The sequence below is a fragment of the Pseudophryne corroboree genome, chromosome 9 (assembly GCF_028390025.1).
Source record: "Pseudophryne corroboree isolate aPseCor3 chromosome 9, aPseCor3.hap2, whole genome shotgun sequence".
Classification (NCBI taxonomy): domain Eukaryota; kingdom Metazoa; phylum Chordata; class Amphibia; order Anura; family Myobatrachidae; genus Pseudophryne; species Pseudophryne corroboree.
Window position 1 is genome coordinate 424,019,649 of NC_086452.1, and position 20,236 is coordinate 424,039,884.

Below are 20,236 nucleotides of genomic sequence, written 5' to 3' on the forward strand. Positions count from 1 at the left end.
TTGTAACAATAACTATGTACAAACATTGCAGACAATCCGCACTTGGGATGGGCGCCCAGCATCCACTACGGACTATGAGAAATAGAATTATCGGTAAGTAAATTCTTATTTTCTCTAACGTCCTAGTGGATGCTGGGACTCCGTCAGGACCATGGGGATTATACCAAAGCTCCCAAACGGGCGGGAGAGTGCGGATGACTCTGCAGCACCGAATGAGAGAACTCCAGGTCCTCCTTAGCCAGAGTATCAAATTTTTAAAATTTTACAAACGTGTTCTCCCCTGACCACGTAGCTGCTCGGCAAAGTTGTAATGCCGAGACCCCTCGGGCAGCCGCCCAAGATGAGCCCACTTTCCTTGTGGAGTGGGCCTTTACAGATTTAGGCTGTGGCAGGCCTGCCACAGAATGTGCAAATTGGATTGTGCTACAGATCCAACGTGCAATCGTCTGTTTAGACGCAGGAGCACCCATCTTGTTGGGTGCATACAATATAAACAACGAGTCAGATTTTCTGACTTCAGCTGTCCTTGAAATATATATTTTTAATGCTCTGACAACGTCCAGTAACTTGGAGTCCTCCAAGTCGCTAGTAGCCGCAGGCACCACAATAGGCTGGTTCAAGTGAAAAGCCGAAACCACCTTAGGGAGAAAATGAGGACGTGTCCGCAGTTCTGCCCTGTCCGAATGGAAAATCAGATATGGGCTTTTGTACGATAAAGCCGCCAACTCTGAAACTCTCCTGGCTGAAGCCAGGGCCAATAACATGGTTACCTTCCATGTAAGGTATTTTAAATCTACCGATTTTAGAGGCTCAAACCAATGAGATTTGAGAAAATTCAAAACTACGTTCAAATCCCACGGTGCCACTGGAGGCACCATTGGGGGTTGTATATGTAGTACACCTTTGACAAAAGTTTGTACTTCAGGAACTGACGCCAATTCCTTCTGGAAGAAGATTGATAAGGCCGAAATTTGAACTTTAATGGACCCTAATTTTAGGCCCATAGACAATCCTGCTTGCAGGAAATGTAAGAATCGACCCAATTGAAATTCTTCCGTTGGGGCCTTTTTGGCCTCACACCACGCAACATATTTTCGCCAAATGCGGTGATAATGTTGTACAGTCACTTCCTTCCTAGCCTTCATCAAGGTAGGAATAACTTCCTCTGGAATGCCCTTTTCTTTTAGAATCCGGCGTTCAACCGCCATGCCGTCAAACGCAGACGCGGTAAGTCTTGGAACATACAAGGTCCCTGCTGAAGCAGATCCCTTCTTAGAGGTAGAGGCCACGGATCCTCCGTGAGCATCTCTTGAAGTTCCGGATACCAAGTTCTTCTTGGCCAGTCCGGAGCCACTAGTATTGTTCTTACTCCCCTTTTCCGTATAATTCTCAGTACCTTTGGTATGAGAGGCAGAGGAGGGAACACATACACTGACTGGTACACCCACGGTGTTACCAGAGCGTCCACAGCTATTGCCTGAGGGTCTCTTGACCTGGCGCAATATCTGTCCAATTTTTTGTTGAGGCGAGACGCCATCATGTCCACCTTTGGTTTTTCCCAACGGTTCACAATCATGTGGAAGACTTCTGGATGGAGTCCCCACTCTCCCGGGTGAAGGTCGTGTCTGCTGAGGAAATCTGCTTCCCAGTTGTCCACTCCCGGGATGAACACTGCTGACAGTGCTATGACATGATTTTCCGCCCAGCGCAGAATCCTTGCCGCTTCTGTCATTGCTCTTCTGCTTCTCGTGCCGCCTTGTCGGTTTACGTGGGCGACTGCCGTGATGTTGTCCGACTGGATCAACACCGGCTGACCCTGAAGCAGCGGTTTTGCCAGGCTTAGAGCATTGTAGATCGCTCTTAGCTCCAGTATATTTATGTGAAGGGACGTCTCCAGGTTTGACCACACGCCCTGGAAGTTCCTTCCCTGTGTGACTGCTCCCCAGCCTCGTAGGCTGGCATCCGTAGTCACCAGGACCCAGTCCTGTATGCCGAATCTGCGGCCCTCTAACAGATGGGCACTCTGCAACCACCACAGGAGAGACAACCTTGTTCTTGGTGACAGTGTTATCCGCTGATGCATGTGCAGATGCGATCCGGACCATTTGTCCAGCAGATCCCACTGAAATGTTCGTGCATGGAATCTGCCAAATGGAATTTGCTTCGTAAGAAGCCACCATCTTTCCCAGGACTCTTGTGCATTGATGTACTGACACAGTTCCTGGTTTTAGGAGGTTCCTGACAAGTTCGGATAACTCCCTTGCTTTCTCCTCCGGGAGAAACACCTTTTTCTGAACCGTGTCCAGAATCATTCCCAGGAACAGCAGACGTGTTGTCGGGGTCAATTGAGATTTTGGAAGATTCAGAATCCACCCGTGTTGCTGAAGCACTACCTGGGTTAGTGCTACACCGACTTCCAGCTGTTCTCTGGACTTTGCCCTTATCAGGAGATCGTCCAAGTAAGGGATAATTAATACGCCTTTTCTTCGTAGAAGAACCATCATTTCGGTCATTACCTTGGTAAAGACCCGAGGAGCCGTGGACAAACCAAACGGCAGCGTTTGAAACTGATAATGACAGTCTTGTATCACGAACCTGAGATACCCTTGGTGTGAGGGGTAAATTGGGACATGCAGATAAGCATCTTTTATGTCCAGGGACACCATGAAGTCCCCTTCCTCCAGATTCGCTATCACTGCTCTGAGTGACTCCATCTTGAACTTGAATTTTTGTATGTACAGGTTAAAGGATTTCAGGTTTAGAATAGGTCTTACCGAACCGTCTGGCTTCGGTACCACAAATAGTGTGGAATAATACCCCTTTCCCTGTTGTAGGAGGGGTACCTTGACTATCACCTGCTGAGAATACAGCTTGTGAATGGCTTCCAATACCGACGTCCTTTCTGAGGGAGACGTTGGTAAAGCAGACTTTAGGAACCGGCGAGGGGGAGACCTTTCGAACTCCAACATGTAACCCTGAGATATTATCTGCAGGATCCACGGGTCCACTTGTGAGCGAGCCCACTGATTGCTGAAAATCTTGAGTCGACCCCCCACCGCTCCTGAGTCCGCTTGTAAAGCCCGAGCGTCATGCTGATGGCTTTGTAGAACCCGGGGCGGGCTTCTGGTCCTGGGCAGGGGCTGCTTGCTGCCCTCTCTTACCCTTTCCTCTGCTTCGCGGCAGATAAGACTGTCCTTTTGGTCGCTTGTTTTTATAGGAGCGAAAGGACTGCGGCTGAAAAGACGGTGTCTTTTTCTGTTGGGAGGGGGTCTGAGGTAAAAAAGTGGATTTGCCGGCAGTTGCCGTGGCCACCAGGTCCGAAAGACCGACCCCAAATAATTCCTCTCCTTTATATGGCAATACTTCCATATGCCTTTTGGAATCCGCATCACCTGACCACTGTCGCGTCCATAAACTTCTTCTGGCAGATATGGACATCGCGCTTACCCTTGATGCTAGAGTACAAATATCCCTCTGAGCATCTCGCATATAAAGAAACGCATCCTTTAATTGCTCTAGAGTCAATAAAATACTGTCCCTATCCAGGGTATCAATATTTTCAGTCAGGGAATCCAACCACACTACCCCAGCACTGCACATCCAGGCTGAGGCTATTGCCGGTCGCAGTATAACACCAGTATGTGTGTATATACTCTTCAGTGTAGTTTCCAGCCTCCTATCTGCTGGATCCTTGAGGGCGGCCGTATCAGGAGACGGCAACGCCACTTGCTTTGATAAACGTGTGAGCGCCTTATCCACCCTAGGGGGTGTTTCCCAGCGCGCCCTAACCTCTGGTGGGAAAGGGTATAATGCCAATAACTTCTTGGAAATTAGCAGTTTTCTATCTGGGTTAACCCACGCTTCATCACACACGTCATTCAATTCCTCTGATTCTGGAAAAGCTACAGGTAGTTTTTTTTTTTTTTACCCCCCACATAATACCCCTTTTTGAGGTACCAGCAGTATCAGAGATCTGCAAAGCCTCCTTCATTGCCGTGATCATATAACGTGTGGCCCTATTGGAAAATACGTTTGTTTCTTCACCGTCGACACTAGATTCATCTGTGTCGGTACCCATGTCGACTGACTGAGGTAAGGGACGTTTTACAGCCCCTGACGATGTCTGAGACGCCTGAGCCGGTACTAACTGGTTTTCCGGCCGTCTCATTTCGTCAACTGACTTTTGTAATGTGCTAACATTATCACGTAATTCCATAACTAAAGCCATCCATTCCGGTGTCGACTCCCTAGGGGGTGACATCACCATTACCGGCAATTGCTCTGCCTCCACACCAACATCGTCCTCATACATGTCGACACACACGTACCGACACACAGCAGCCACACAGGGAATGCTCTAATCGAAGACAGGACCCTCTTAGCCCTTTGGGGAGACAGAGGGAGAGTTTGCCAGCACACACCAAAAGCGCTATAAATGTATATAAACAACCCTAGAAGGTGTTGTTTTTGATATAGGCGCTTTTAATATATCAATATCGCCAAATTATGCCCCCCTTCTATTTGTTACCCTGTTTCTGTAGTGCAGTGCAGGGGAGAATCCTGGGAGCCTTCCTCACCAGCGGAGCTGAGCAGGAAAATGGCGCTGAGTGCTGAGGAGAATAAGCTCCGCCCCTTTTTCAGCGGGCTTTTCTCCCGGGTTTTAAGAAAACTGGCCTGGGTTAAATACATACATATAGCCTTAATGGCTATATGTGATGTATTTTTCGCCACTAAAGGTATTTAATATTGCTGCCCAGGGCGCCCCCAGCAGCGCCCTGCACCCTCCGTGACTGAATCAGTGAGACGTGTAGCAACAATGGCGCACAGCTGCAGTGCTGTGCGCTACCTTCATGAAGACTGAGGAGTCTTCTGCCGCCTGCTTTCCGGACCTCCGATCTTCAGCGTCTGTAAGGGGGGTCGGCGGCGCGGCTCCGGGACGAACCCCAGGATGACCTGTGTTCCGACTCCCTCTGGAGCTAAGTGTCCAGTAGCCTAAGACTCCAATCCATCCTGCACGCAGGTGAGTTGGAAATCTCTCCCCTAAGTCCCTCGATGCAGTGATCCTGTTGCCAGCAGGATTCACTGAGATTTAAACCTAAAAAAAAAAACTTTGTCTAAGCAGCTCTTTAGGAGAGCCACCTAGATTGCACCCTTCTCGGACGGGCACAAAAACCTAACTGAGGCTTGGAGGAGGGTCATAGGGGGAGGAGCCAGTACGCACCATGTGATCCTAAAAGCTTTATTTAGATGTGCCCTGTCTCCTGCGGAGCCCGCTATTCCCCATGGTCCTGACGGAGTCCCAGCATCCACTAGGACGTTAGAGAAATCCTGTTTTTTGGCGACGGATCCTTTGGTGCATGTGAAGATGCAATCAGGACCATTTGTCCAACAGATCGAGCTGGAAGGGTCATGCGTGAAACCTTCCGTATTGAAGCGCCTCGTAAGAGGCTATCATTTTCCCCAGAAGGCGAATGCATAGATGCACCGATATCCGGGTTGACCTCAGGACATCCCGAACCATCGACTGGATTACCAATGCTTTTTCCAACGGAAGGAACACTTTCTGCGACTCCGTGTCCAGTATCATTCCCAGGAATGGAAGCCTCCGTATTGGCTCTAGGTGAGATTTCGGAAGGTTCAGAATTCACCCGTGATCCTGGAGAAATTTGGTTGAGAGACCAATGCTATCCAGCAACCTCTCCCAGGACAGTGCCATTATCAGAAGATCGTCCAGGTACGGAATTATATTCACTCCCTGTTTGCAGAGTAGAAACATCATCTCTGCCATCACTTTGGTGAATACCCTCAGCGCCATGGAGAGACCAAATGGCAGGGCCTGGAACTGGTAGTGACAGTCCTGCAGTGCAAACGGTAGATAAGCCTGATGAGGAGGCCAGATCGGAATGTGAAGGTACGCATCCTTGATATACAGGGACCCCTTCCTCCAGACCTGAGATCACCGCTCTCAGAGACTTCATCTTGAATTTGAACACTCGTAAGTACAGATTCAACGATTTTAGATTCAAAATCGGCCTTACTGAACCGTCCGGTTTTGGTACTACAAACAAGTTGGAATAATATACCTTGTTTTGTAGATGAGGTGGAACTGGAACAATGACCTGAGTCTGTACCAGCTGTTCAATGGCATGCTGTAAGGTTATACTTGCCTCTTGTGAAACTGGTAAGCCTGATTTGAAGAATCTGTGAGGTGGGAGCTCCTGAAACTCCAGTCTGTATCCCTGGGAAGCAAGATCTATGACCCAGGGATCCTGGCATGATGTTGTCCAGATGTGACTGAAAATTTTCAGTCAGGCTCCCACCTGACAGCCATCCAGGTATCGCGGTCCACCGTCATGCTGAAAGCTTTGAGGAAGCAGAGCCAGAGCTCTGTTCCCGAGCGCCTGCAGTTCCTGGTTTGCATGGTTTACCTCTTGCGCCTCTGGAGGCCGTAGATGCAACTCTGGATTTGCCCTTAAATGTGGCAGTCCGAAAGGACTGTAAATTTTAAGCTGAATAAGCTTTTCTGGCTGGGGGAGTTGCGGAAGGAAGATACGTAGACTTACCCGCCATAGCTTTGGAGATCCATTTGTCTAGTTCATCTCCTAACAAGGCCTCTCCTGTGAATGGTAGGCCTTCCATGCCTTTACTGGAGTCCGCATCAGCAGTCCACTGGCGTAGCCACAAGCCCCTGCGTGCTGACACTGCCATAGCGGTGGTGCATGCATTAAGCAAGCCTCTCTCTTTTATGGCTTCCAACATAATGTTCGCAGAGTCCTGTATATGCTGCAGGAGTAAAATAACCTCTCCCCTAGACAAGGATTCTAACCCCTTAATTAGGTTACCTGACCATTTAGCAATGGCTTTTGTGATCCACGCACATGCAATAGTGGGTCTCTGGGCCACCCCAGCAGTTGTGTAGTCTCAATTTTACGATCAGATGTGTCTTTTACAGAGGCTGCACCAGGAACAGACAATACAATTTCCCATGACAGCCTAGAAACTGATGCGTCCACTATCGGTGGATTTTCCCATTTTTTCCTATCCTCCAGAGGAAAAGGAAAAAGGGGAGAGCAAAATATTTGAGGGATTTGAAATTTCTTATCAGGATTAACTCACGGTTCTTCAAACAGGGTATTCAATTCCTTGGACACAGGAAAAGTGAGGACCTCTTTTTTACATTAAAATAAGATTCCTTACACTCCCCTGACACCTTATCAGGAATTTGCAGAACATCTCTGATAGCCTCTAATCCCTATGACAGAGTAGCATCCCCCACCCCCCTCCTCCAAATCCACCTTGCCATGCTCCATGTCTGACCCGTCAAGAGTCAGTCTGCAGGATATGGGCCAGAGATCGTTTTTGCAGACAAATGGGAGGAGATTGAGACAGTGGTTTGGGGAATGAGTCTCTATTCATAAGCTCATCCACAGTCTGTCTTAAGTGATGCGCCTCTTTCTCATTGCGGCATAATTTCTTCTAAATATTGGAGATCATTCCTTTAATGGAATTAACCCACTCCGGTTCAGCCCCGCTATTCTGCGAAGGTGCACTGCCCTGAGTATCCAGTATTGAGCCCCCTGGTGAAGAGGAACACTCCGCTGTACAAGAAACACACTCTTTGTCTGATATAATGTAAATGTGACAACACACACACACAGGAAAAGGTTAAGCACAATTAACCCACAAAGAGCCCTTCAGGGAGACACAGAGTTATTTGGAGCCAGCCCCCACCGCACCCTTATCGCTAATGCCAAGCTTAGCAGGGGGCGCAGACTAAGTACCGATAGGGGACTTAGTACACTAATAATCGCTCCCCCTATGATATGACCCCTGGTACCGCTGAGGTTATCTGGAGTCTCTCCGAAGGAGCTGCGCGTCCCTGTCAGTCAGCGTCTGTGTCCAATGCAGAGGGAAAATGGCGCTGGTGAGCTGCTGTATCCGCTCATAGTGAAGGCGCCTTCAAAGGCGCGCGGTCTTCCCGCTTTTTTATACTCGATGAGGTAATCTGGTGCTTAAAATGGAGAGAAAACTGTTTTAATGCTGTTTTTGCCAGTGTGGGTACAGTGTACAGTGTACTGAGACGCAGCTGTGTACTGTGTCTGGAGACGCATTCCGCCCCGGACAGAAGCCGTGCATCTCCGTACCCTTATGCCGCCATAATGGCCGGCAACACGCTAACCAGGACGCTGGCTTAGTACTTACCACTCTTCTTTCTTCTGGCTCTGTTAGGGGTGGCGGCGTGCTGCGGGAATGTACGCTTGCCGTGGGGGGCTTGCGAATAGTTCCCTCAGGAACTCAGTGTCCTGTCAGCGGGGAACGGGACCATTAATACTTCAAGGTTACCCCACCCCTAGTCCCATGAAGCAGACAGGCTGGTGCCATCCAGCTCTGCCTGAAAATAATAGAAACATATAATATAAACGCAGTAAACTCCTCAGGAGCTTCCATAAGTGTGACTGGCTCTTCCGGGCATATTTTCTAAACGGAGTCTGGTAAGAGGGGCATAGAAAGAGGAGCCAGCCCACACTATAAAATTCTTTAAGTGCCCATGGCTTCTAGTGGACCAGTCTATACCCCATGGTACTATATGGAACCCCAGTATCCTCTAGGACGTAAGAGAAAGGGCACTAATCACAGTAGGACCGAGTGTATCACTAAGTGCTGCACATAAGTAACACAGCACATAATCAGCAACATCGGGGATAGATCTCTAGGCTAAAAAGTAAATAACTAAGCAGGTATGTCGGGCTGACCTACTTTGTTCAGAGATAATTGTCAGCTGACTGAATTACCCTGCCCTTTATGAACTGGTTGCATTATTTCACATCAGTAACCATAAGGTAATAATTCTTAAAGAAAGGTGCAAACATCCAGCCAAACATGAAAAATACATGTATTGCTCAATGCCTACAGGTGCAGATTGTATGCGAGAGGAGTCATTCTTCATGTAGCGAGAGAGAAGGAGACGCTGGGTTAAGGTGACACAGGTTAGCTGTCACAGTGAAAAATAAGTTGACATTTGATTTCAGCTTTGGCCTACCATCTCTAATTACCAGAAATAAAACTAAAAACTAATAGAGGAAGGAGAGCACAAATACAGCTTGATAAACTAAATAAAAATCACATTTAATGAATACAGAATAAAAACACCAAGCTTGGTAGGTATATTCAATATTGATGGGTATATAGATGCAGTCCCGCTGATGATGAAGGAGGAATAATAAAGAAGTGATTCTCCAGCTGGCCAGCTTAATTAAAAGCCACAGGTTAACAGTTCCTTAAATATATTATCTCAAAGACACAGTGTAGTGCAACTGACTCCAGAGTGTATCTCTCACTGGAGAAGAGGATCTCACCGCCGTTAAAAAAGCTGAAGCTCAAGATGCATTTGGTGATCCACGTGTGTATTTAACTGTTAGGTTAACGCAATTTAGCACACACTCACATGCAGGGGCATCACCCTGGGATCCGCGATTCAGACGGAGAGGTGAGCACCCCTCTCGGACCTGTCTGTGAGAGCAGTGTGTCAGGGAACTTCAATGTGGCCTTTTTGTCCTCGATTCAGCGTCCTGCTCAATACCCATATAGTCCTTAACGCAATTCTCCGCTATCAGGAACAAGCGGTTTCATCAGAAGGAAGGATCACCAAATGCACCTTGAGCTGCGGCTCCTTAACGGCGGTGAGATCCTCTTCTCTGGTGAGAGATACACTCTGGAGCCACTTTTATTACAGTGTTTTTCGAGTTAAAGTTAAAACAATACATCTGACCAAGTGTCAGTAATAACATACCAGCTGGGATTTTAAACAAGCGTTACAGGCTATAACAAGTCTGACACGAAATCAAAAAGGAGCTGTGGGTCGCAAGTGAGGACTTGGAGGGCTGCATGTGGCCCTAGGGCCACCTATTGGCATTGTTCTACAAACAACTAAATCAGAAGGTGAACTAACATTTTCATCTATGACTTCTTCATGTTGGCCTACTTTCTATTGATAAATAACATCACACTAAAATCTTTAGTCAGATGTAACAAGATTCGAGTGATCATATTTTAGGATCCGGTGAGCACCAAATGGGCTCGATTCAATCAAGTGCGGATTGAGTTAGGCCCCAATGCTATGCAATACAGTGCGATGTGACGCCTGACGAGAGGGTTTCTTCTTGCACCCCTGGAGGGGTGTGAACATAAATTTGACAAAAGATTTCTTAGTCAGCGAAAACCGTCCTTCTCCGACAGCATGCTGAATTGAATAGCGCCGGGAGTGCTATTCGAACCGCACTGAGGGCCTAATTCAGATCTGATCGCAGCAGCAAAGATGTTCTCTAATGGGCAAAACCATGTGCACTGCAGGGGGGAGGGGGGGGGGGGACGACGACAGATATAACATGTTCAGAGAGAGTTAGATTCGGGTGGGGTGTGTTCAAACGGAAATCTAATTTGCAGTGTAAAAATAAAGCAGACAGTATTCACCCTGCACAGAAACAGAATAACCCACCCAAATATAACTCTCTCTGCACATGTTATATCTGCCCTCCTGCAGTGCACGCGGTTTTGGCCATTTGCTAACAAATTTGCTGCTACGATAAGAGGCCTCGAATTGAATTGAGCCAGACGAAATCTTGATAAGTAAAAACACAAACGGTTGTAACGTTTTTCACACGACTGTATCATTTCTTACACTGAAGTGTTAAACCCAGCAAACAATGCAGCCTGTAAACAGCCCTTTAGATTTTGTTTTATTACCTTTTGCATATCCTCCGCTGTGAAGATAACCTTTGGCTCAGAGTCCGTTTCCTGCTGCTCCGCCGGCACTTCCTGGCTGGCTGCCACCGGCTCCTGCGTCTGATGTGCAGCGACCAGGAGATCCGGCTGCTCTGAATTCACAGGTGTGGCGCTCCTAGCACTCTCCTCCATCTCTATATCATCGCAGGAGCGTGCAAGCAGCGTTTCATTTACTTCATCATCTGTCTTGCTCTCTGTGGAGTCAGTAACATCGAGGCTTGGGCTGGAAGTGCTGACCGCGATATCAACCAGCGTGCACCCCCTCCCCGGCAGCTCGTCATCTGAATTTATTTCGCTCACGCTGCGGCTGTCCAGAGATTGTACGCTGAAAGAGTCTATCCTTTCAAAGGCATCGGAGGAAGAGCAGCTCTCTGTGAGCTTAGGAAATTCATCCAATCGGCCATATTCTACGGAGGGGGATAATAGTTGAAAGGAGTTTTGCATTAAATTGAGGTTTCCCTTGGAATCGGTCGCCTCTTGTCTGGAGCTGACCGAGCTCTCACTTATTACGCTCTCATGGTCAAGTACTTCAATGTCACTAGTTGTAGACGTGCCAGAGGAGAAAGTGCTGATTGGAGGTGATGGTGTATTACTCTGCCGATCCTCAAGTTTTTGGTCTTTGAGGTCTAGTACACTGTCCTTACCGTCAGCTGGAACTGATGGAGAAGAATCGGTGGTGGGTTCCTCTTCCGGCTTTGGTTCTAAATCAACTTTTAGATCCTGAGAACAATAACCAGGGTTCCGATTGCTCCTCTCATCACCTTTATGCTCTGTAGAAACCTCTGGCTTGTCCAAGAGAAAGTTCTCACTACAGAAATCTGTTTGTCCCAAACCCTGGGTTGGACTGGCTTGTGCCTCACTTTCCCCCAAGTTATTTCCAGAGCCATCTTCATGCTTAACTTCCAGTACAGGCTTGGGTGCTGTTTGCTTTACTTCTTCTTTGGGTCTTTGAGATTTGGCAGGGGGCTTGGACACCACAGAACTAACTATTACAGGTTTAACCTCAGAAGGAGAGAGGAAGACACTGAAGAAATTTTCTGATTCATCCACCACGGTTCGTCTAACAGGTTTGGTGATGGCCGTTGGAGTTAATGCCACATTGTCCTGATTCTCTTCTGAATTTCCTCCCCAGTTTGAGTTTTCCCAGCTTCCTTTAATTGACGAACCACTGCCTACAAATAAAAGACAAATAAGTTTAGACTGACTGTTAAATGGATGTTAAAGAAAGAAAAACAAGACCATACAAAACCCAACACACAAGCATCAAAGTATTCTACGACTTACTTTTACTAAAATATATGTACTTCCTTGTTCTACAAAAGACTATGCACTTTTAAGTCTCCTTGAAGGAATAATAAAAACCCTTCAATCAAAGGTCTTTCACTGACCTACTGTCACATGGAAGTAATTAGTAGAGATGAGCGGGTTCGGTTCCTCTGAATCCGAACCCGCCCGAACTTCATGTTTTTTTACACGGGTCCGAGCAACTCGGATCTTCCCGCCTTGCTCGGTTAACCCGAGCGCGCCCGAACGTCATCATCACGCTGTCGGATTCTCGCGAGGCTCGGATTCTATCGCGAGGCTCGGATTCTATATAAGGAGCCGCGCATCGCTGCCATTTTCACACGTGCATTGAGATTGATAGGGAGAGGACGTGGCTGGCGTCCTCTCCGTTTAGAAAATAGATAGGAGAGTGAGAGTGAGACACTTCATTTACTTACTGGAGCTTAGGAGGAGTTATACTAGTGACTGATGACCAGTGACCTGACCACCAGTGCAGTTTTATAATTTATTATTATTTAATAATCCGTTCTGTTCTTGTTCTCTGCCTGAAAAAAACGATACACAGTGACTCAGTCACATACCATATCTGTGCTCAGCCCAGTGTGCTGCATCATCTATGTATAATATCTGACTGTGCTCACACAGCTTAATTGTGGGGGAGACTGGGGAGCAGTTATAGCAGGAGCCAGGAGTACATATTAAACAGTGCACACTTTTGCTGCCAGAGTGCCACTGCCAGTGTGACTGACCACTGACCAGTGACCTGACCACACTGACCACCAGTATAGTATATTGTGATTGTCTGCCTGAAAAAGTTAAACACTCGTCGTGTGACTTGTGTGGTGTTTTTTTATTCTATAAAAAACTCATTCTGCTGACAGACAGTGTCCAGCAGGTCCATCATTATATAATATATACCTGTCCGGCTGCAGTAGTGATATATATATATTTTTTATATCATTATTTATCATCCAGTCTATGCTAGCAGCAGACACAGTACGGTAGTTCACGGCTGTAGCTACCTCTGTGTCGGCACTCGGCAGTCCATCCATAATTGTATACCACCTACCCGTGGTTAATTTTTTCTTTCTTCTTTATACATACATACTACATCTCATTATCATCCAGTCTATATTAGCAGCAGACACAGTACAGTACGGTAGTCCACGGCTGTAGCTACCTCTGTGTCGGCACTCGGCAGTCCATCCATAATTGTATACCACCTACCCGTGGTTAATTTTTTCTTTCTTCTTTATACATACATACTACATCTCATTATCATCCAGTCTATATTAGCAGCAGACACAGTACAGTACGGTAGTCCACGGCTGTAGCTACCTCTGTGTCGGCACTCGGCAGTCCATCCATAATTGTATACCACCACCTACCCGTGGTTTTTTTTTTCCTTTCTTCTTTATACATACTACATCTCATTATCAACCAGTCTATATTAGCAGCAGACACAGTACGGTAGTCCACGGCTGTAGCTACCTCTGTGTCGGCACTCGGCAGTCCATCCATAATTGTATACCACCTACCCGTGGTTTTTTTTTTCTTTCTTCTTTATACATACTACATCTCATTATCATCCAGTCTATATTAGCAGCAGACACAGTACGGTAGTCCACGGCTGTAGCTACCTCTGTGTCGGCACTCGGCAGTCCATCCATAATTGTATACCACCTACCCGTGGTTTTTTTTTTCTTTCTTCTTTATACATACTACATCTCATTATCAACCAGTCTATATTAGCAGCAGACACAGTACGGTAGTCCACGGCTGTAGCTACCTCTGTGTCGGCACTCCATCCATAATTGTATACCACCTACCCGTGGTTTTTTTTTTTCCTTTCTTCTTTATACATACTACATCTCATTATCATCCAGTCTATATTAGCAGCAGACACAGTACGGTAGTCCACGGCTGTACCTACCTCTGTGTCGGCACTCGGCAGTCCATCCATAATTGTATACTAGTATCCATCCATCTCCATTGTTTACCTGAGGTGCCTTTTAGTTGTGCCTATTAAAATATGGAGAACAAAAATATTGAGGTTCCAAAATTAGGGAAAGATCAAGATCCACTTCCACCTCGTGCTGAAGCTGCTGCCACTAGTCATGGCCGAGACGATGAAATGCCAGCAACGTCGTCTGCCAAGGCCGATGCCCAATGGCATAGAACAGAGCATGTCAAATCCAATACACCAAATATCAGTTAAAAAAGGACTCCAAAACCTAAAATAAAATTGTCGTCAGAGAAGCGTAAACTTGCCAATATGCCATTTACCACACGGAGTGGCAAGGAACGGCTGAGGCCCTGGCCTATGTTCATGGCTAGTGGTTCAGCTTCACATGAGGATGGAAGCACTCAGCCTCTCGCTAGAAAAATAAAAAGACTCAAGCTGGCAAAAGCAGTAGCACCGCAAAGAACTGTGCGTTCTTCGAAATCCCAAATCCACAAGGAGAGTCCAATTGTGTCGGTTGCGATGCCTGACCTTCCCAAAACTGGACGTGAAGAGCATGCGCCTTCCACCATTTGCACGCCCCCTGCAAGTGCTGGAAGGAGCACCCGCAGTCCAGTTCCTGATAGTCAGATTGAAGATGTCAGTGTTGAAGTACACCAGGATGAGGAGGATATGGGTGATGCTGGCGCTGGGGAGGAAATTGACCAGGAGGATTCTGATGGTGAGGTGGTTTGTTTAAGTCAGGCACCCGGGGAGACACCTGTTGTCCGTGGGAGGAATATGGCCACTGACATGCCTGGTGAAAATACCAAAAAAATCAGCTCTTCGGTGTGGAACTATTTCAACAGAAATGCGGACAACAGGTGTCAAGCCGTGTGTTGCCTTTGTCAAGCTGTAATAAGTAGGGGTAAGGACGTTAACCACCTCGGAACATCCTCCCTTATACGTCACCTGCAGCGCATTCATAATAAGTCAGTGACAAGTTCAAAAACTTTGGGCGACAGCGGAAGCAGTCCACTGACCAGTAAATCCCTTCCTCTTGTAACCAAGCTCACGCAAACCACCCCACCAACTCCCTCAGTGTCAATTTCCTCCTTCCCCAGGAATGCCAATAGTCCTGCAGGCCATGTCACTGGCAATTCTGATGATTCCTCTCCTGCCTGGGATTCCTCCGATGCATCCTTGCGTGTAACGCCTACTGCTGCTGGCGCTGCTGTTGTTGCTGCTGGGAGTCGATGGTCATCCCAGAGGGGAAGTCGTAAGCTCACTTGTACTACTTCCAGTAAGCAATTGACTGTTCAACAGTCCTTTGCGAGGAAGATGAAATATCACAGCAGTCATCCTGCTGCAAAGCGGATAACTGAGGCCTTGACAACTATGTTGGTGTTAGACGTGCGTCCGGTATCCGCCGTTAGTTCACAGGGAACTAGACAATTTATTGAGGCAGTGTGCCCCCGTTACTAAATACCATCTAGGTTCCACTTCTCTAGGCAGGCGATACCGAGAATGTACACGGACGTCAGAAAAAGACTCACCAGTGTCCTAAAAAATGCAGTTGTACCCAATGTCCACTTAACCACGGACATGTGGACAAGTGGAGCAGGGCAGGGTCAGGACTATATGACTGTGACAGCCCACTGGGTAGATGTATGGACTCCCGCCGCAAGAACAGCAGCGGCGGCACCAGTAGCAGCATCTCGCAAACGCCAACTCTTTCCTAGGCAGGCTACGCTTTGTTTCACCGCTTTCCAGAATACGCACACAGCTGAAAACCTCTTACGGCAACTGAGGAAGATCATCGCGGAATGGCTTACCCCAATTGGACTCTCCTGTGGATTTGTGGCATCGGATAACGCCAGCAATATTGTGTGTGCATTAAATATGGGCAAATTCCAGCACGTCCCATGTTTTGCACATACCTTGAATTTGGTGGTGCAGATTTTTTTTAAAAACGACAGGGGCGTGCAAGAGATGCTGTCGGTGGCCAGAAGAATTGCGGGACACTTTCGGCGTACAGGCACCACGTACAGAAGACTGGAGCACCACCAAAAACTACTGAACCTGCCCTGCCATCATCTGAAGCAAGAAGTGGTAACGAGGTGGAATTCAACCCTCTATATGCTTCAGAGGTTGGAGGAGCAGCAAAAGGCCATTCAAGCCTATACAATTGAGCACGATATAGGAGGTGGAATGCACCTGTCTCAAGCGCAGTGGAGAATGATTTCAACGTTGTGCAAGGTTCTGATGCCCTTTGAACTTGCCACACGTGAAGTCAGTTCAGACACTGCCAGCCTGAGTCAGGTCATTCCCCTCATCAGGCTTTTGCAGAAGAAGCTGGAGACATTGAAGGAGGAGCTAACACGGAGTGATTCCGCTAGGCATGTGGGACTTGTGGATGGAGCCCTTAATTCGCTTAACAAGGATTCACGGGTGGTCAATCTGTTGAAATCAGAGCACTACATTTTGGCCACCGTGCTCGATCCTAGATTTAAAGCCTACCTTGGACCTCTCTTTCCGGCAGACACAAGTCTGCTGGGGTTGAAAGACCTGCTGGTGAGAAAATTGTCAAGTCAAGCGGAACGCGACCTGTCAACATCTCCTCCACATTCTCCCGCAACTGGGGGTGCGAGGAAAAGGCTCAGAATTCCGAGCCCACCCGCTGGCGGTGATGCAGGGCAGTCTGGAGCGACTGCTGATGCTGACATCTGGTCCGGACTGAAGGACCTGACAACGATTACGGACATGTCGTCTACTGTCACTGCATATGATTCTCTCAACATTGAAAGAATGGTGGAGGATTATATGAGTGACCGCATCCAAGTAGGCACGTCACACAGTCCGTACTTATACTGGCAGGAAAAAGAGGCAATTTGGAGGCCCTTGCACAAACTGGCTTTATTCTACCTAAGTTGCCCTCCCACAAGTGTGTACTCCGAAAGAGTGTTTAGTGCCGCCGCTCACCTTGTCAGCAATCGGCGTACGAGGTTACATCCAGAAAATGTGGAGAAGATGATGTTCATTAAAATGAATTATAATCAATTCCTCCGCGGAGACATTGACCAGCAGCAATTGCTTCCACAAAGTACACAGGGAGCTGAGATGGTGGATTCCAGTGGGGACGAATTGATAATCTGTGAGGAGGGGGATGTACACGGTGATATATCGGAGGATGATGATGAGGTGGACATCTTGCCTCTGTAGAGCCAGTTTGTGCAAGGAGAGATTAATTGCTTCTTTTTTGGTGGGGGTCCAAACCAACCCGTCATATCAGTCACAGTCGTGTGGCAGACCCTGTCACTGAAATGATGGGTTGGTTAAAGTGTGCATGTCCTGTTTATACAACATAAGGGTGGGTGGGAGGGCCCAAGGACAATTCCATCTTGCACTTCTTTTTTCTTTAATTTTTCTTTGCGTCATGTGCTGTTTGGGGAGGGTTTTTTGGAAGGGCCATCCTGCGTGACACTGCAGTGCCACTCCTAGATGGACCCGGTGTTTGTGTCGGCCACTAGGGTCGCTTATCTTACTCACACAGCTACCTCATTGCGCCTCTTTTTTTCTTTGCGTCATGTGCTGTTTGGGGAGGTTTTTTTGGAAGGGACATCCTGCGTGACACTGCAGTGCCACTCCTAGATGGGCCCGGTGTTTGTGTCGGCCACTAGGGTCGCTTATCTTACTCACACAGCTACCTCATTGCGCCTCTTTTTTTCTTTGCGTCATGTGCTGTTTGGGGAGGTTTTTTTGGAAGGGACATCCTGCGTGACACTGCAGTGCCACTCCTAGATGGGCCCGGTGTTTGTGTCGGCCACTAGGGTCGCTTATCTTACTCACACAGCTACCTCATTGCGCCTCTTTTTTTCTTTGCGTCATGTGCTGTTTGGGGAGGGTTTTTTGGAAGGGACATCCTGCGTGACACTGCAGTGCCACTCCTAGATGGGCCCGGTGTTTGTGTCGGCCACTAGGGTCGCTTATCCTACTCACACAGCTACCTCATTGCGCCTCTTTTTTTCTTTGCGTCATGTGCTGTTTGGGGAGGGTTTTTTGGAAGGGACATCCTGCGTGACACTGCAGTGCCACTCCTAGATGGGCCCGGTGTTTGGGTCGGCCACTAGGGTCGCTTATCTTACTCACACAGCTACCTCATTGCGCCTCTTTTTTTCTTTGCGTCATGTGCTGTTTGGGGAGGGTTTTTTGGAAGGGACATCCTGCGTGACACTGCAGTGCCACTCCTAGATGGGCCCGGTGTTTGTGTCGGCCACTAGGGTCGCTTATCTTACTCACACAGCTACCTCATTGCGCCTCTTTTTTTCTTTGCGTCATGTGCTGTTTGGGGAGGGTTTTTTGGAAGGGACATCCTGCGTGACACTGCAGTGCCACTCCTAGATGGGCCCGGTGTTTGTGTCGGCCACTAGGGTCGCTTATCTTACTCACACAGCTACCTCATTGCGCCTCTTTTTTTCTTTGCGTCATGTGCTGTTTGGGGAGGGTTTTTTGGAAGGGACATCCTGCGTGACACTGCAGTGACACTCCTAGATGGGCCAGGTGTTTGTGTCGGCCACTAGGGTCGCTTAGCTTAGTCATCCAGCGACCTCGGTGCAAATTTTAGGACTAAAAATAATATTGTGAGGTGTGAGGTATTCAGAATAGACTGAAAATGAGTGGAAATTATGGTTTTTGAGGTTAATAATACTTTGGGATCAAAATGACCCCCAAATTCTATGATTTAAGCTGTTTTTTAGGTTTTTTGGAAAAAAACACCCGAATCCAAAACACACCCGAATCCGACAAAAAAAATTCGGTTAGGTTTTGCCAAAACGCGGTCGAACCCAAAACACGGCCGCGGAACCGAACCCAAAACCAAAACACAAAACCCGAAACATTTCAAGTGCACATCTCTAGAAAGCATACGAAGTACCATGGAGTGCTATAATGCTAGCCATACAGTTAACGTTTAAGGATACAGTGCACACTATTTCTCACTGCTCTAAGGGAGCATAAGACTACTGACACACACACAAAGACTGCACAGGAACACCGTGATACACGGAGATTGAAGACACACACACACACACTGATTGTACAAGAACCAGGAGAACACTGACACATTGTACACGAACCAGGGACACACTGACACACTGACTGTACAGGAACCAGGAGAACACTGACACATTGTACACGAACCAGGGGCACACTGACACACTGATTGTACCTGGAACCAGGGGCACACTGATTGTACCTGGAACCAGGGGCACACTGACACACTGATTGTACCTGGAACCAGGAGAACACTGACTGTACAGGAACCAGGAGAACACTGACTGTACAGGAACCAGGAGAACACTGACACACTGACTGTACAGGAACCAGGAGAACACTGACACACTGACTGTACAGGAACCAGGAGAACACTGACACGCTGATTGTACATGAACCAGGGGCACACTGACACACACTGATTGTACAGCAGCCAGGGGCACACTGACACACAGAAGTACACACTTATGACACGGGGCCGCAGCCTGGCCCATTCATACCATCCTCATAATTGGTGATGATAGAGTCTGCCCAGGCCGTCTCGTCCTCCTTGATGTCCAGCACCCGGTCTATGGATTTCTGGGCCTGGGACAGCGCCTGCTTGGCGAAGCTGGAGAGGTGTGAGGCGTTGAACCAGCTCATAGTGCCGGGGCCTCCGCCGCTACCCTGGCCGGGAACCCGAACCACCGCGGCCTCCGCCACCTCCGTGCCCGGGGACCCGTTACACCGCTGCCGCAGCGGATCCTCAGCCACTTCCCGAACACGTAGCAGTAAACAAACCCTGACGTGACGTCATCAGGCCGCGACGCAGGGAGGCGTGTCACGTGGTGGCTGCACGGGGGGGGGGGAGAGGGAGTGTTGTCATAGCAACCGCAGTCCAACATTCTACAGTCGATTTACGTTGAGTTGAGAGGTGACATGACATGCTGTAGTGTAGAACTACACATTCCAGCATGCTGTCACCTTAGGTTGCCCTCTCATCCTCCATCAACCTGACGTATTCTGATGCCACTGTCCATATATATTGTATTACTAATGATAATATCTGCCATGCAAACTTCCCTGAGCAGTATATTTATTGTTATTATTATTATTATTATTGTTGTTGTTGTTGTTGTGGGTCTTGTTAGGTGTTATATTGTCCTAAATGCCATCCATGAAGTGACGTTTAGAGCT

General features: G+C 47.9%; 1 protein-coding gene across 1 annotated transcript in view; it reads right to left on the minus strand.

Moving 5' to 3' along the window:
- TMF1 (TATA element modulatory factor 1) overlaps positions 1 to 19,868 on the minus strand; it is a 79,208-nt gene extending 59,340 nt beyond the window's left edge. The window contains exons 1-2 of the mRNA XM_063940939.1: positions 19,561 to 19,868; positions 10,744 to 11,954 (exon numbers count right to left, since the gene is read on the minus strand). Of these exons, the coding sequence (XP_063797009.1) occupies positions 10,744 to 11,954; positions 19,561 to 19,702 (1,353 nt within the window). The 5' untranslated portion in view covers positions 19,703 to 19,868. The remainder of the gene's footprint in view (positions 1 to 10,743; positions 11,955 to 19,560) is intronic.
- Between the last annotated feature and the right edge of the window lie 368 nt (positions 19,869 to 20,236).